Consider the following 19008-nt stretch of genomic DNA (forward strand, 5'->3'; position numbering starts at 1 on the left):
GAGTTAATACTTTTATACTGTTTTGGGTCAGTTTTTGCAATAAATAGATGTGATTGTACTTGTATTTGCCTGTTATGTGTTTTACATTGTTTAGAAGTGGGTAGGTTTAGGGTAGGAGTTGGGTTAGCAGCTCCAAAATATAAAAGTAACCTTTAAATATGAATAAAATCATGTCTGCTTTTACAAATGCAAAGAATAACATGCGTCTTGATCTGACGCATTGGGTAAACAACATAGACTGTAAAAAAATATGGACGTAGTGTCCGTGACGTCACCCATAGGATTCTGATGAGCCGTTCTGAAGCGCAAAGTGGTCGTTGCCATCTTGGCAGCGCGTCATCGCGCGTCACTCCCGGATAACAGAAAATGGGCAAAAAGGCGGGACGTGGGCGGAGCTTAAGTGACGCGATGACTAACAGACAGCAGATAAATGGCTATCCACCAGTCACTCGAAGTGGCCACGCCCTTAATTATGCAGAACTTTAAGGCTTTATATAATGTAAACGAATGAGCTATAAAAAAATTCACCCCCTCACAGTTGTCATGAAGGGCAAAATGAGCCGTATAGACCAAAAGCACAATTTGTACCAGGCTGTAAACATGTTTTATTCTGCTCTAAAGTTGACCATTTTAACATGGGGCTCAATGAGATTCTGCTCCCTTCTGGATCCTGTCCCTAGCGGCCAGTCGATGAATTGCAGTTTGAGGCACTTCCGTATTGGCTTCAAGAGAAACTGCGGGAGGTTGCCGCTTGGTAAACAACTGAAATGAATGGAGCACTCAGCGCGTCGATATAGTGAAGCCTAGGGGTGACTTTAGCGTCTTCGATGTGACGCGGAAGGCACTTGACCATGCTTCGGAATTTGACGCCTTGGGAGTGAGAATGGGTTGCAACCGCATATGTATACTTAAGTATATGGGCTGTTCTACAGTACCAAGGTAAATTATTAAGTTTGAATAACTGTTGTTTTATCTTTGTGCTGGATTAATGCACCTGTGTAAATGTCATTAGGAGAGGGGGGAACAGTACTCTCTTTTTACAGGCTTTGATATAATGCCATTTTCTCTCTCTTCTCTGTTACAAGAGAGCTTCCCTAGCAGAGGTTTTGTTTTAGGTGACTAAAATAGGCTAAACAAATGATTCATGTTATCTGCTTCCCTTAGAAACTCTTTCTCAATGAGAACAAGATGTTTAGAGAGCAATGAATGGGAAAAGATGATTGTAAAAGTTGGATTTTCCAATTTAGTCTCAATCAAAGCCAGACCTGTAGTCATAATATCTTTCTTGCTTGCTTTTTTGCCTGCTTGAGCCTTCATCCTGTCCACCATCTCCTCGTTTTTACCTTCTCTCTCATATTTAAGTAGCTTTTCTTCTTTTAAATGAAGAGAATTGCACTTTAATAGCCAATGTCTCTGATAACTGATCCATCACGCTGAATGTGTATGTGTGTGGGTTAAAAGTTATCTGCACAGCTGTGTATGGATGAAAGACTGCACATATGCATTATCCCTCTCAGACACCTGTGTGTGTGTGTGTGTGTGTGTGTGTGTGTGTGTGTGTGTGTGTGTGTGTGTGTGTGTGTGTGTGTGTGTGTGTGTGTGTAGACGAGATAGATGAATGAGAGACTGTATAAGGAAAAAGACACAAGGGAAGCACATATATACGTTTATTATCTTTAATCATGAGAAAAAGAGATAAGAACCATCAAACTGTCAGTAAAATGATGGATTCAAAGCTTTCTTCCACAAATACATGTGCATGCACACACACACACACACCACATCCACTCCAACTGTATAACACTCCTTATTTCCTTTCAAACACTTCTCTTTCGTGTCAAACAGGTCTTGTGTGCCAAACCCATCTATACAAATCTATGAGGCATTTCAATTAGATTAAAATAGCTAATATTTCATTATTTCAAGATAAACATGAGCAACAAAAAGGAACAAGGCAAAAGATGCAGAGAACTCGTAGAGGGATAGAAATAGACATGCTCTGAGAGATAGTTTGACCTTTGACCCTATGAGGTTTCCTAAGAAGTGTAGCTCAAACACTCAACTTGTTTTCTTTCCGCCACAGACTCTCGGCCTGAACTCTGTCCACCATCTTGATGGGAAGACTTGATGCATTTTGGAGACATCAAGCATTTTTGTGCTTGTTTGGAAAAACTCTGACCGGCTGCACTGCGAGTGAATTTGTGGATGAATCAGATAAACTAAGTTTGAAATCTGGCCATGATGCAGATTTACTGCGCAAGTTATTCACTGACAGTTATCAAAATATTTGGCGGGAGTGCCTCGCGGATACTGAGGTTATGCTGAAGAGAAACTGGAGTGATGTTTAAGGGGAAAAATTCACGTTTTGGCAAGTTATTCGAATGATTTTTGGTGTATTCATTTAAGGTTGCAAAGCTTATGTTTGGAGCAGCTCTCAAATCTCCTTTGAGCTTGAGTTCAACTCTGTCAAGTTTAGCATCACGTCATCGGTTGTTGGACGTCTTGTTACCAATCAGCTCAGCATTGAAGCTACCGACTTCAAACCTGGCGTGACTCGCATAGACAAGCATGTACTCATGTTTGAATCGAACCCAGATAGCAACATAGTGTCGGCCCAGATCCGGCCCACATCATGTGGATTACGGATCTGGGCCGAATCCAATTTTTTAGCTACAGCAGTGGATTATGAGAATAACAATGACAATTTCTGCCTTTTGCACACACAGATGATGTATCATATTGATTTTGAAGAGTTTTAGTGCACAACTTATGGTGCTTTTCCCATAAAAAAAGGTGGAAACGGAATAATGGAAAAAAGCAGCCTAGACAGTCTACAAAATATCTTGTTCTTCAAAAGAAAAAAGTCAGCTGGGGGAGTAAATGACAATTTCCTTTTTTTTGTGTGAACTGTTCCTTTAAGAGACAACAGCAACTCCGATCTAGGTGTGTGAATGTGTACAGGAATGTCATTAGCATGAGTGTTACTCCACACTGTATGAGTTCAACTTCGTTCATCAGCTAAATTCTGTCATGTTTACAGAGTGAGAGAAGGATGAAAGGACCATGGGGAGGAATCGGAAAATGTATAAGGTGTTTATATGTATCCGAGTGTCTGTCTGACTATGTTGAGTGCATGTGTATGTGAGGGAGTGAGAGAGAGACTCATTATACATGAATCACTCAGTCTTGACTATCCCAAAGTGTTGGCGTTAAATAAAACGTCTCAATCTTCAGTCATCGCTCACCTCATCTCTGTACGACAGAGCTTAAATAGGCCTATATAATGAACGTAGCTTCAGTTTCATAGAGAGAGAGCGTTTGTGAACATGGGAAGTATCATAGAATGCCTGCAGCTGGTCTCTTGAGAAGCAGACACACACTTAACACTGTGCTAGACGGACAATAAACAAAGATAAAAACGCAAATGTCGGCAACTAAACAAAATAGTCACAAATATGTTCGAAGGAAGAAAAGGATCTAGCAGTTTAGCTTTTTAGGGTCACTGTTAATGACATTGCATTCCATGGCAAGAACAGATGGAGATGAAATACTGGAGAGGATGAAAGGGGTGGAAAACAAAGGACAGTGATTGTGTTTTAATGACTCTCAATCCTCAGTTACTCCACACCTAAATGGTGTGTGGGTTTACTTAGCTAAGCGACAAAGTTAGCTAAATCGGACAAAACCACCTTTTATGTAAAACAATAGTTTATGGTACACCAATGTAAATAAATTCACATTTTACTGTATTTTTGATCAAATTAATGCAGCAAATTTGTGAATTGAAGAGACTTCTTTTGACCTCAGGCTTTTGAATGGTATTGTAGGTCTTAGATAGGTAGGTGTGTGTTCATGTTTTTCTATCCCGGTGGGGACTTCAACCTGAATGCACACTAGTACTCATGCAAAAACAAGCTTATAACTTTTTTTGAAAATGTAAAAATGCTGAATTGTTGGTATGATGGGTAGGTTTAGGTAAGGTTAGTGTAAGGGGAGAGAATATACAATTTGTACAGTATAAAAATCATTATGGAGAGTCCCCACAAAGATAGTGAACCAGACAAGTGTGTGTGTGTGTGTGTGTGTGTGTGTGTGTGTGTGTGTGTGTGTGTGTGTGTGTGTGTGGACTGGTAATCATCACGTTATGGGGACAAAATGTCCCCACAAAGATAGCAATATCCGAAATCCTCATCCTTGTGGGGACATTTTTAGGTCCCCATGAGGAAAACATCTTATAAATCAGACTAAGTGATGTTTTTTGAAAATGTAAAATTGCAGAATGTCTCCTGTGAGGGTTAGGTTTAGGGGCAGGGGCAGTGTAGGGGGATAGAATATACGGTATATACGGTATAAAAACCATTACGCCTATGGAAAGTCCCCATAAAAGATGAAAACCAAACGTGTGTGTGTGTGTGTGTGTGTGTGTGTGTGTGTGTGTGTGTGTGTGTGTGTGTGTGTGTGTGTGTACCTGGTATTCCCCATGTTATGGGGACCAAATGTCCCCACAAGGATAGTAATACCAGTAAATTTTGACCTTATGGGGACATTTTTCGGTCCCCATGAAGAAAACCGCTTGTGTATCATAATAAATGAATTTATTATTGAAATGTTTTCAAAATCTAAAAAGGCAGAAAGTTGTCTGTGATGGTAGGTTTAGTGTAGGGGGATAAAATATACAGTTTGTACGGTATAAAAATCAATGTCTATGTGCCCATAAAAAATGGAAACGTGTGTGTGTGTGTGTGTGTGTGTGTGTAATGAAGTACATTATTGATTAATAGACTTTGCCGTTTACTGCAACATCTCCTTGAACCATTGCCCACTTTGATGCACACGTTTAGGGTTCACACACACACCCCAGGGACCACTTCTCTCTCCTCGTGTTCCTTCCTGTAGTAACATCCTTTTGGAAGACATTAGAGCGCATTAGACCAACCCCATCTGACAGAGTGATGAAGGATTTTGAAGTGGCAGTTCTGGGGGTTCAGTCTCTGCTCTGACCCTCAATCCATTCCCAAAGAGATTTACATATTTTGCAGTCCATAGGCAAGAGCTGTATGCCATAGATTCACATTTTTTTTCTTGTCATCATTTACTCATCCTCATGTCGTTCCAGACCCACATGGCTCTCCTTCTACTTGTTTAACTCAAAAGTGTTCCATGTAGTTACTGTGAATGGACTGTGCTTTCAAGCTTAAAAATGACACAGAAGCAGTAAGTATTCTGAAAGTGGTCTATGTGATTTGTGTGATATATTCCAATTAAAGACTGCATTTCCCAATCATTGTAAGCCTTAGTAGATCGTACACAGCATTGGTGTCAATGGTTTCTACAACCTAATTAGAAATGCGATGCTTTTGGAAAACGCAGCCCAGATCTGATTTGTTAGCTGCATCATCCGAGTAATTGAAAAGATTTGAATCAAAAGGTCAATTTACAAATGATTCATTTATTAATTCATTTACAAACAGTTCATTTATGAACAATTCATTCACCATCAGTTCATTCAACACCAATTAATTCACAAACAATTAATTTACATGTCTCATGAACTCTCATAAACATACCAAGGAGACATGGCGTTTTTAGAGAAAATGTGAAGAGCAAAAAGGGAACCGTGGTTATTTTAAAACACCAGCACATGATGGTCTTCTTTAGAAACTTAAATCTATCCATCATATAACGGCTCCTCATGGCTCCGGGAGGTTAATAAAGGCCTTATGAAGCGAAGTGATGCGTTTGTGTAAGAAAAATATCCATATTTAAAACTTAATAGACTAAAATAACTAACTTCCGAAAGAGGAACCCTTGACCCTTGAACCATTGACGTATGTATTGACGAACGCGGAAGCGCAGAGGATAGAGCCAAACAAAAGATGAATTAGAAGTCTAAAATGAGAATTTTTGAAAATTCGATTTTTAAAGAGAATATATTTCGATATAAGAATAGGGGCTTGAGTTTGTTGCCCAGCCCTATCCGCAAGATCCATTCAAAGCTTGCGATGCTACATCCTGCGTCATACATCACGTCGGGGGTTGTTCTTTTGCCATTAGTGAACTTGTGTATGGCGGTCTGTCTATAAAGTTTTAAATATGGATATTTTCACTTCGCTTTAGAAGTCCTTTATTAACCCCCCAGAGCCGTGTGGAGCACTTTTATGGACTTCAAAAACTAACCAACAAGTCACTGCCATTATAAAGCTTGGAAGAGCTTTTTAAATATAACTCAGATTTTATTCGTCTGAAAGAAGAATGTCATATACACCTGACCTAGGATGACTTGAGGCCGGGTGAGTAAATCATGGGCTAATTTTCAATTTTGGGTGAACTAACCCTTTAAGACACGTTTTAATTAAGATGTATAGAGCATGGAGCGAAGCAGTTTAAAGGAGGGGCTCCATTTATGAACTGATAGGCCATGTGAATGGAAATCTATAGAAAATAAAGAGAAAGCCATGTGTGTTTGTGTGTGAGAATAGGGAGGCAGTCCTGTGCAGTATCATAACGTAGGAGTTTGAGACATATTGCATTAGAGGCAGTCGTCATGTCCTCTCTATCACTGCTGCGATAGGGCTTCTCTCCGGCTTGGCGGACACCCGGCGGACTCCAGTCTGCCTTTCTGCCTGGTTATCAGCTCCACGCCGTGAGCTCAGCGCCGCAGAAGCCCAAGAGAGCTCCATCTGAGCCATACTGATATCTAGGCTTCCTGGGAGTGGGTCAGAACCAACCAGAACTGCTCATTACCATAAAGATATTTGGCAGGTACTGCTTTCAGACTAATTTTTGGTGATAAGACAGTGTGAGGAGTGAATGTGGGAGCATACGGACACATATGAGCGCAGAACCCATCACATTAAACGGTAGACATCAAGATAGGACTTTAGAGTTTCCATCGGGAAACTGACCCTTGACCTCTGATGAGGAGAAAAAAAGGGCTTCATCCATTCAAATCTTTCACTCTAGAATCTCCCTCATATTTTTATTGCATGATATTAATTCCTGTTTGTAGACATAAACAAGTGGTGTCAGGCTTGTCAAACAGACTGATTGGAAGTATGATGCTGGAGTGTGAGTTTTGTATGTGTGTTTGTAGTGTTTGAGCCATGAGTCACAGATGCAGCATTACGAAACGAGCCGCACAGAGACAGCTCTCTTCCTCTCATTATCCCGCTAATGGGCCGACTGGCAAAAACACAGCCACTAATGTTGGGAAAAATCAGACGTACAGTATGTGTGAGTGGAAAACAGAAGTTTATGAGTGTTTCTGCTATTTGTGTCGCATTTTAGGCTTATTTCAACTTGTGCACTGTCTAAGAACAAACAAACATGAAATATATAAGGAATATTTCCTGTTGATAAACACTGAGGATGGGTTTAAGTAACAGGTAGATCTCAGGAATGAAAATTAATCACGGCTCACGGTTACTATGTGGTTGCTAAGGTATTCCGAACAAATTTTAGGGCATTACAAGGGCATTAGTGCTTTGGGTGGTTGCCAGTATAGGCTACATTTCATTGACTAGATATATCTGAACCAAAAGGTTCTTCCACAGCCTAATAGGGAAGACATGAAGAAGTTTGATACTGGAGTTTTGCTCGGATGTTTGGGGGTTGTTAGCTGTCTGATCCTCACTGGTCTGCACTCTCATCCTGATGATAACACACTCTCTGTAGACACAGAAACCTTTAGTTTTATAGATTGTGCTGGCTCTGCTCATATGAAAATATGTCCCATGTGACTCCCTCCCACAGTACTCTCATGCAAAGATTGTGTCCTTCCATTACTGTCTCTCTCTTTCTATTTGTCCCACTCCGTCTCCATCATAGTTACACATGTTCACATAGTATGAAGTTTCATGCACCTGGTGAGTTTGAGCATGTGTGTGCGCGTAGACTTTAATCGATGAGAAGAGGAGCAGTAGGTTGAGTGTGATGAAGCTCATATAGAGGAGAGAGTCGTTTATCTCTGGCCGTGTGAGAGATATAATGTAAATAACCTCAGCCCTGCGCGATCGATTTATCAGACCCCCGGCTCAATCTCACAAACCGTCCCATAAACACAGCTTTGGGGTGACCCAACATCTGTCCGACCTGGCCGTCCCCACGTGCAAAACTTTAAGATGAACCCATAGAGTGTGAGCGTAAGAAAGCCTGCCTTCCTTTTATATAAACATAGCTTTAAAAGAACTGCCTGGTGAGAATTATTACATTTTGAACTGTTTTACTACCTCCTGATTGGATGGGCCGCCATTGTTTTCACAGTTCTGAAGGTCACAGACTGCATGCCGTGTAAAAATTCCATTCACATATTTTAAATTAATGTTGTGTGTGTGTGTGTGTGTGTGTGTGTGTGTGTGTGTGTGTGTGTGTGTGTGCATATTAGCCTGTGATTGAATGTAGTTAGGGTAAAAAAAACAAACAGGCAGGGGGTGTTTCCTCTGAGGAGGCAAGGGATGCAGTGCCTCCTGAATAAAATAAGTTGAGAAAATAAACAATATTACAAAAATAAAATGGATCAAATATTACAAAATGTGACTTTTTTTCATTGCCACATGATTTTATTGAGCATTTATACATGGCATAATACTGGTACCATGTAATCTTATTACACAAATATGAAAATATGAAAAGTAATACAATACTGTTTTAAAAGGCAGTCGACTTTAAAAAATGTATAAATCACTCGTTTTTCTAAAGTGACGCTGTTCAACACTTGAGAGGAGCAATGCCTCCATCGCGCTATGATTGTATGTGATTGGTTATAATTAGCTATGATTGGTTCGTGCGCTATATCCCGCCTCTTGTTTTCGTGCGTGTTCCGCGTTCGCCAATCATTCTGAATTAACGAAATTATTGCGTTGAGAGCTCAGCCACTTCGACATCAAGCACCGCATTATGTCACTTCAAAATCAAATGTGAAATGGAATTTGTCAAACACGAATTTACATTTGATTTGTTAAAATATAAAATATACACACACACACACAAAAAAACGTGAGGACTTTGCCTCCTCATTTCAGAAGTTGGCACACCATGTGTGTGTGTGTGTGTGTGTGTGTGTGTGTGTGTGTGTGTGTGTACACGTATGTATGTGTATTTCCTTGCACTTTGTCATGGAATGTGTTTGGCTTATTATTTTTATTAATGTTTGTGTTTGTGTCTGCTTGGAAAAATTCACAGTTCTGACATTTCGGAAAAAGGAGTAAATACACCCCAAAGATTAATTAAAGGTCCCATGGCATGGCATTTTTCTATTATTTTATAATGTTTCCTGAGCTGTACTTATATTGTTAGTATGACTTTTACATCATAAAATGTCATAATTTAGAAATAAAAGGCATTTTTTCTATACTGCTGTTTGCCCTGTGGCTGAATGCCCTGCTTCAAGAGGCGTGTCTGCTGTGAGACTTCAGTAAAAACACCCACTGTTGTGATTGGCTGACATCTTTGCATTTTATATGAGCGGAGGGGGCGTGGTTTATCGAGGCACGAGCAGGCACGAGCTGCTGCCAGAGAGACGGATGGACCTGAGTTCACTTCACATCAGTTCTCAGCATGTCTGAACTGTTTTAGTTACAGCATATACTTTAGGTTATTAGTCTATTTCTAGTCGGAGGGACTGTCACTCATGTCAGAAAGTTAGTAACTTTAGTAAATTATGGATCAGCGCTGACTGGAGACGCGAACCGTTTAGAATGATTCAGTCCGATTTGGTGAACTGATTCGGTTCACTAAAAAGAACTGGTTCAAAAGAAAGATCGTTCGCGAACCGGACATCACTAATGTATCAGAGACTGAGCTCAGCGATTGCTAACAAAGTTATTTATAGTAACTACTGAGTTATGAGAGCGCTGTCAGTCAGCGCGAGTTTATTGTGTTTGTATCTGAGAGTTCTGAATAAACAGTCACACCGAGTCCGTCTCTTCATCATTATTCTACCAACTTTGTAACACATGCAAAGTACCATTACAGCTGTCGAGATGAACGAGTTAAAAGTAAGTGTTGATAATAGCATTATTTTTAAAATAAAATAAAAGCGTCAGTGACGCGCGTTGAGTACACAGCGCAAACAAAGACACAACAGCAGTAATCGGATGTAATCCAGTTTATTGTGGGGCTAGGCTGGCTAGCCCGGATATGCTCAAGCTTACCCCCCTTCTGCTTAATCTAACGCCGCGTTTGGTGCCTCCGCTGTGGGCCAGATGCAGTACTGTGGGTCGGGGATGTTGAAGGCCGAGCTTCGGCGTGTGTGAGGTTTATCTCTGCTGATGTTGAGCAGAAACTCATGACTGTATGCACATTTTAGAACCGATAGACGCGACGAGGACGTACAAAAACACTGACTCACAAGATATAAAACACGAAAACACCGTTCTGTCTGGAGAGAGAGAAGCCGCATTGTGTGCACGAATAATAAATAATTAGCTACACATCAGAAATCACTGATCACAGATCAGAAGGAACTGACTTCTGTTTTCATTTGTACATCCAAACACTGAGAAACTGCCAGCGTTCACTCGTTCACAAGCAATGATGCAATGATCTCTCGACGAGCGTTTGCATGGGCGTGCCAGATTCTCTGGGCGGAGGAAAGGGAGGAAACCGTGCCTGCTTGGACGTCAAACCAGGAGACTTCAGGATTGGCTAGTCTGGCCTGTCATTTTCTCAAAGGCAGAGAAAGACAGCCAGAACTCGGTTTTACACCGATCAACATTTCTATCCACTTGGGGACAATATTCAGGCTAGGGGAACTCATATTAATGTTGAAAAACCTCATAAAATGAAAATTTCATGCCATGGGACCTTTAATGTTTACAAAGACTATTTGGTGAAATATTAGGTTACCATATTTATAATTTTATATTTATGTTTTTAGTTCTATTCTATCACTGTTTGACTTTTTAGAAAAGCTTTGTTTTGCTAATGACATCCAGCAAGACTGCAGAATCTCCTATGTACAGAATCTCCCTTGCAAAGTGTTGTTTAAAGTATTCATCTCTTAAACATATTCATGTCCGGGTTGTGTGTCCTCCCTAAAACTTTGTGACAAGGCAAAACACTTGTGCATTCCGACTTTGGACATTGACCTTGGCAGTTAGCAGCTCCAATGCAGGGGAGTAACGCCACCACTCCCAGCTTCCCTACCCTAAAACACACACAAACACAAACACAAGCCACACACACACATACACAAATACAACACATACACAGCTGCAAGACATCTTGATAATATCTGACAGCCGATCCATTCCCGGTCAGCGTTCATCCCAGACTGCACTCCATGCCCTCATCTCTTTCCTCGCTTGCGTCCGTGTCCCAGTAACCATCCAAGGTCAGATGCACAGACCTAACTGTATATGATTATCTAAACAAAACAGCTACATCTTTGCTAACCCACAGATTTGTCTGGTACATTCCAAAGTATTGTACATGTCAGGCTTCCTCTTTTAAAAACAAAGTCCTTAAGCAGCATTTATAACCACACCATCCATCTATATTAAACAGTTTGTCAGATATAAAGTCTTTCATGAGGTGTTATGTTTTTATTAAGTGACTCCACAATGTTTGACCCAAGTGCTGCCTAACTGGATCATTTGTATTCAAGCCGGTAAATCAACGTTTTTGTCTTGTTTTGTTATTCTAATTCATCTCTATTTTTTTTATCAAGGTTGTCACTTAAAATTGTTTCCCTTCCTATAGTTCTGGCCTGGAAACGCCATTTGTTAGACGCCACGTTGTAGCGAGTGTGTCGTTGAAGTACATGTAAGATTAAGCGTGTGTGCAGTTGCTGTTATCTGTCATCTTGCGAGTTGGGTGACCGTCACTCCTGTTTGTGTGTGTGTGTGTGTGTGTGTGTGTGTGTGTCTCAGAGTAAGAGTCAGTGTGTGTGTGTGTGTGTGTGTGTGTGTGTGTGTGTGTGTGTGTGTGTGTGTGTGTGTGTGTGTGTGTGTGCTTGAGCTCTAAGTCGGATGTGGACATGCGAGTGTCCAGTTTCCAGTAACCTTTGACCCTATAGAGCTAATTAGTGATATCCCCACTAACACCACTGAGAACATCACATTCTGTGACATTTGTTCCTTCATTTTTCATTTACAAAGACTGCGGTTCACCTGCTGCTGTCTGTCACTGTTACACCAGAGGAACAGAAAGACAGAGAGATCTGCAGACAGTGATTACAAAAGAATTTTGAAATTGATATCATATATGGTTGTTATTTCCATATATTACGTAATAAATAAAATGCAATATTCTTATTATATTTGTTTTATTATTTTTAACAAACATAATTTAAAGATTTGTATAGATGACTGCTCAGTGCATATAAAAATCAAGACGATATGATTATGGCCATATACACTCTCACTGTTTATTGTTGCTATTGTTATTATTATCCATAGCAGTAATGCCCATCTGTTTTTATGCATTTTTAACAGTAGACATTTTGATTATGGATGCTCCAAATGTGAATAATATATCAAAATGATAAATAAATGTGTAATTATTATTTCTGCAGGTCATGTCTGAGTTCGTTTTTATAATGTTTTTGAATGCAGTATAGGAACTGTTCTGGATTAGCCTGTCTTTTCATCTTACTGGGTTTTTAGTGTCGGTGAAGATGAGAGAGAGCTCAGTCTGAGAAAACAGAGGCTATTTTAAGTTCTTCACATAATGCTGCATTAGGACAGGACGATTAATCTTATATCCCACTTTTATTTTCTTTTGACCAGCCCACCCACCAGGGAGGGAGGGAGGGAGAGACTCACAGAGTCACAAAGACTGTATATGACCCTATTAAAATAAACCTACCTGCACTGAGCATTCAATTCTTTCAGTTACTTCTGCCTAAAATACTTGAAAAAAAAAAACTTTACCACACCTGTAATCTCTGTAAAATGTGATATGCTCTTGCAGGAAACATGATCTGTCCATTCATCCATCAGGTTAATAAGAACTATGGCAAGGTTAAAATACCTTTGGTAATTTGTTGTGTTAGAGGGAGAGGATGCTGTTTCTAAGACACCGGAACTCTGTAGTGTCAGAGGGCAGATCTCTAGAGATCCTCTCTCTCCTTCTTTGGTTATCTCCAAGATTGCAATTAGCACGTGAATGTCTCTTCTTTTTGCAATTTTACGCGTTCTTTTAATCTGTGCGTCACTATATATAAGGATGATGGGCACTAACTAGCATATGCTGAGGAGAGAGCGGATACACCCGCGTGTGTCGTAGCAATCATCACCTGATTTAAAACCACTCTCGAGTCGCCTTCAACCTCGCCACTTAGAGCTCGCCCAGATCGGGATGTTTTGGCTTGAATTAGTCGGTTGTATTAGAGACCGGTGTGGGGTACCATTAAAAAAGCAAAACATGGGGTTTGGGGACGCGGAGTATCCATTTCACGTGCCCCTCCGGAGGCGCCAGTGGGCCATTTGAGACGCTTCTCGTGGGATCCTATTAGAGGGCATCGGTGCTGAAAGCTGCACGGACTGTCCCATGAGCAACGCGCGATTACGCGTGCGGTCATCACTGTACCATTTTATAAACCCCACTGTTCCAGTGCGCGCAATCGTTATTTCCGGTCAGAAACCCACCATTAAAATCCTCGGTCACATGCCACCTGACAACTACAAGAAATCCAGGGAGCATGTGCGGATCCCCCTAGCAGATGCTTAACGTGTAACTTTTTTTTTTGCCAATACCTTTGTCAGCAGTTATAAATTGTACATTTATAAATTGTACATTTATAACAATTCCAACTGAGGAATACAAAATATATATTTTGGTTTTAAAAATGTAGAAAAATATTTTAATGTTACGTTTTAATATTAGCCTAATTATATTAATAATAATAATAATTGTTTTGATTATTATCGCTATTATGTTGACGTTTTTTGAAAAAATGGCATAGTTGCATTAATAAGTGTGAATGTAAATTGGCTATACAGGAAAAAAGAAAACGGTTGTTGTCCTCTGCTGCTAATTATTTCTTAGAAATTAAAAATGTAAGAATTATATTTATTGTCATTTTTTCTTAAAACATTGTCATTCCCTTAATTTAAATTAGGTTATTATTAAATACAAAGGATTTAAAAAAAATCTTTAGTAGAAACATTTACATTTTTTTTACTTTAAAATATTTATGATGTTAAATTAGTATACCTCAAACTAATATACCAAATCATTCAGAATAATCTGAATTATTGCACAGTGAATTAAAACCCACAATTTGAACCAGAGATTTTCTGTTTCTGCTTTGCGTGATAAATGACAACAGTGCACTAAATCGCAGTAAAACTGGTGCATAATTGTGTTATCTGAGCAGGTTTAGTTTTTGCTTCCACTAGGAGTATATCTTGCCGCGTGCGGGGGCACGCCCCTGAGCACGAGAGATAAATGGTAAGATCCTTTAGCTCGTGAGTTACAAGTCTCGGTCATCCTCAGCTCGCGCATGACACGTTTAATTTCTGAAGGCAGTTGCGTTATCTCCAGGTCCATTTAGAGAACCACTACGTCGAATCTCCTCGGTCTTGGTTTTCTCCACTACATCCTCGTCTCCAGCTCAACATGTCCACCGGCTCCATCAGCGATGTGGATGAATTTCACGAGTCTGAGCTGCTGGATGGTCTATTGAAATTCGGTTCTGGTAAAGACCCGGGGACATCAAACGAGAGCACGGAGGACAGCTCCAACTGCGAAGGGGCATCGGTTACAGAATGCACGGGAAAGAGGCGCAAATCATCCGCCATGCGCAAGTCAGCGCCCAATGGTGTGGCCCAAGAGGGCAAGCAGGTCCAGAGGAACGCGGCGAACGCGCGCGAGAGGGCGAGGATGCGCGTGCTGAGCAAAGCCTTCTCCCGGTTGAAGACGACTTTACCGTGGGTTCCTCCGGACACCAAACTCTCCAAGCTGGACACCCTGCGACTGGCCTCCAGCTACATCGCGCACCTGCGACAGATACTCGCCAATGACAAATACGAGAATGGCTACATACATCCGGTCAACCTGGTGAGAGACTTTTGTGAAAATTTGCATACACACACACTTTTTTTATGGCCTATAGCCTAGTAGCATAGCCTATGTAAAATGTTTACATCATTAACAAAATATTTATTTCCAATCATTTAACAAACCATTTGAGTTTTCAGAATTTTTTTAAATGGTCGAAAATGTTAACTTGACACCACTTTAAAAAGTGTTCTATTTGTGTTGATTTATTTATAGTGTATAAATGGTAATTTAGCAGCCCTAAAATGATAGCATGTTCTGAAATGTATATGAAAACATTATTTTCATGACCAAATTTGTATTTCAATAGTTTACAGACAGTTGCAGTATTGACAAAATGCTATGCAATATCCTTAGTGTGTTTACCATAGCCTATATAAAATTAAAAAGCAAGCGTATATTTTTTCAGTTAGGCTATTTGATCTGCTTACTAATTTTAATTTAACTTTCATTCATGTTTTTTTTTTTACACAGACGTGGCCGTTTATGGTGGCGGGCAAACCAGAAAATGAACTTAAAGAAATGCTGAATTCTACACGTTTATGTGGGACTACAGCCTCCTGAGACAACAGATGGACTTAAAACATGGACTTATTTAAAATATTTTAGTTAAAAAAGAATAACATGTCATCTCCTATCCAAACACACGAGTGGGAATAACTGGGGACAACATCCTCACTCGCATTCCTGTAAAGAGAAATTGATATCTATTTAAATATTCACACTTGGGCCTTGCTGGTTCAAGGCAACAATGTGTGTTTTTGTTTTTTATTCCGCTGTTTTTAATAAATATTCTGTCATCACTTTTTTTTATTAAAGAACACGAGAAATCATTACTACACGTGATATGGCGCGTGACTCCACGCACGCGCATTTACTGTTGCCATTAGAATAGGCTAATTGTAAATAAAAAATACTGATGTTATAGTTTCAAATGATGCAAGTTGCCTCTTTGATCGCGCATGGACGAGGAGGGTTCATGTTTATTCACTTTGCTTTGACCTGTGTGAACCTTGTTATCATTTCGCCCCACCTTTTTCTCTCAAGATCTCCGGCGAGGGGACATGTCACCCTGTCACCCGGCCCGCAAGAGATAACATGATTAATTCCCTTAATCGGAAGAAACGTAAACCTTCTCTTTATCATGATATATCTGTCATCAGATAAGCATATTTTAACCGTTTTGGAAATCAGAGAGAGCGCTTCTAATAGTGATCTAGAACCATATTTCTCCAAAAACTTTCTTCGTCTTTGTTTTTTTTTTGTTTTTTTTAAGTAGTCATGCCGTAACAAAATTTAGGCTGACGTGGTCCGTGTTTAAGGTCAGTTGTTTTTACACCAGTAAATCGCGCGGCTCTTAATCTCACTGTGCAGCCGTTGTTTAATTTCGCGCGGGGTTGTGACCGTTATGTTTATAGCGCGCGGACAGATATTTATGCGTCACTCCTCTGAGGGGCGCGAGAGCGCGAGTTACCCGGAGTTACCGATGATGGGACGTCCGATGTCACAGCCACGCCGCGGCCTTACAGCTTAGAAAAACACTGCCCCCGCGCATATAACCGTATTCCACATTAAACTAGTCATCACTGTTCTCTCGCAGAATTACAGAAATCCGCGCGCGGTGAGACAAAACGGTTTGATGGCGCAAGACAATAACAAGCTCGCCGCCACCATCCATCACGCGCTGTTATTGTAAGGAGAGTCTGAGGGGTGATCTGTGCGAGACTGAGAGCGAGGGAGGCTTAAGCACACACACACACACACACACACACACACATGCACGCACGCTTGGGCAATAAAGCAGCTCTAAACATTGTGAAATCTTTTGATAAGTCTTCAAATGAAATATGATTATAGGAATACTTTCCTACTTACACAGTGTACGAGTTCTTAAATGTGATGTTTCGGTTACTTTAACTGTCACAGTTTATTTGGTTATAGTCCTGCTTTAGCCTATTGTTTTAAATTCGTTGTTAAGTTTTGACGCTCAATGTTGGGATTTATTTGATCATATTTTAAAGGCAAACCCAGACAAAATATTAACGTAAAATGATTAAAATAGAGCTGTTGTGACGCCATTTTGTTGGCCCGCCTTCAAGGATAATTTTGTGCTCCCTCAGAACATTTCTATGGGTTTTTGGGATGGTGGATTATGATTTGTGATTTTTGTTTTAAATTTCACTTAAATTACATAGTTGCAACACACACACACACACACACACACACACACACACACACACACACACACACACACACACACACACACACACACACACACACACACACACAAACTTAAGCTGCTTGCAATTCTTCATGAAAAACTCGCTTGTGATTATTTAGCCCTTATTTATCTAGGCCTACTTCATATGAGCTTAAGTATTTTTAAAAAGACGTTTTAACCTTTTTTTTTTTGTAATTTATGTTGTAGAACAAAGCATGAAAGTCTCTTTAAGTTATTAGTCACCGGCTTTATTTAAAAAAAAAAAAAAAGACAAATTCAACACCAAAACCCATTAGAGGGAACATTAAAAATGATACTCTCTTTGGCTTTTGGACTACATAATAACCTTAATAATGTTGTTCTTATTCCATTGCCAAATTTTAAGCAACAATTGTTGCAGCATCTTGACGATTTTTATGACAATCAAGAGGGATTTTCTTCATAGATTCTTATAGACTGCTTACGTGTGTGTGTGTGTGTGTGTGTGTGTGTGTGTGTGTGTGTGTGTGTGTGTGTGTGTGTGTGTGTGTGTGTGTGTGTGTGTGCGCGCGCACGTGTGTTGATTTTGGAGCGTTCTATTATATAATTGTCTCAATCTGCCTAGACCAGGAAAGTGACATTTTCCATAAAAACGTTTAGAGGCACTGTAAAAATATTTATATCTCATGCTAATAGGCCTTAGTTTTATTGGACATATTTTTCTCTTGGGACGCTGGAATGCTCTCCACACCTCCCTATAAGAGAATAAGACAGAATTCTTTCTCTCCTTCTTCGTCTTCTTTTTCTGTCATCACCTGAAAACCAAAGGAACGTCTTTTTCTTTTTTATTTGAAGAAGTTCCCCTTATTTCCTGTGCGAAGCGCACGTTCGTCGTATATATATCAGCACGGATAAGTCATGTCGCTCCATCACCGCAAGACCACCGCAGAGAACACTGAACACTGCCCGGGTCAGCTGCGCTCTGCCCGGCAGCGGGAGGAGGAGGAGGAGGCCCGGAGGGTCGGCCATTAGAAAGATAAAGTGGACCCCGGTTTCCCATAGCTAATTGTTTTGTTGGACGGCTGCCAAAACCTCTCTTTTATAGAGATCCTAAAGTCTCTTGAGAGGGAACATTGGCATGTAGTCTAGATGCACATACTCTAAAAACTAGATAAGAGTGCGTGTGTGTCAGCTACATTTTATGATGAGCATTAGACGTTGGTTTAAAGCATGTTAAACTGCTCGTATCTGGACTGTATCTGATCTGGTATGTCACCCTTCACTCAAAACTCCGTTCCTTTAATAGTTTTTCCAGTGGCTTAACAACTTTATTCATACTAGACATAACACAATACAGAAACTAAATGACCAAGAACATTTAAAATGCTCTTTTGAGAGCAATGTTGTCTTACAGTCTGGGAGAAACTCCGTCAATCATCAATTTCAGCACCTAGACACTGAACAGCGACTGAAGAGCTCGATCGGTCTCACTACTGTTACATCAGAGACGTGAAAAACAACACTGCAGCGATATGCATTCATTTCACAGGCTGGATTAGCACCAAGTGCACATGCAGACTAAGGAAGGCACAAATACTTACAAATGTAGGATTTTGTTTCACTGCAGATGCTGATTCAAGAGAAGCCTATAGCCTATATAGTACTTAAAAAAATTCAACCCACTAAAATTGAAAAGTTTTAAAAAGAAAATAACTAATTGTTAATTACTAATTGTTGATTAATACATCCAAAGTGCTGACAACCTGCATGAGGTGTTGATTTGCTGTTTGGGCTTTGAATTATTA

At 40.1% G+C, this 19008-nt stretch overlaps 1 protein-coding gene across 1 annotated transcript; it reads left to right on the forward strand.

Annotated features, from left to right (window-relative positions):
• The first annotated feature begins 14378 nt into the window (after positions 1-14378).
• tcf21 (transcription factor 21) lies at positions 14379-15935 on the forward strand. The gene is made up of 2 exons (XM_079801950.1): positions 14379-15003; positions 15478-15935. The coding sequence occupies exons 1-2, from the start codon at positions 14563-14565 to the stop codon at positions 15565-15567; spliced, it is 531 nt and encodes a 176-aa protein (XP_079658076.1). The 5' UTR covers positions 14379-14562; the 3' UTR covers positions 15568-15935.
• Positions 15936-19008: the final 3073 nt, after the last annotated feature.

This window comes from Gobio gobio (assembly GCF_949357685.1).
Source record: "Gobio gobio genome assembly, chromosome: 21".
NCBI classification, from domain to species: domain Eukaryota; kingdom Metazoa; phylum Chordata; class Actinopteri; order Cypriniformes; family Gobionidae; genus Gobio; species Gobio gobio.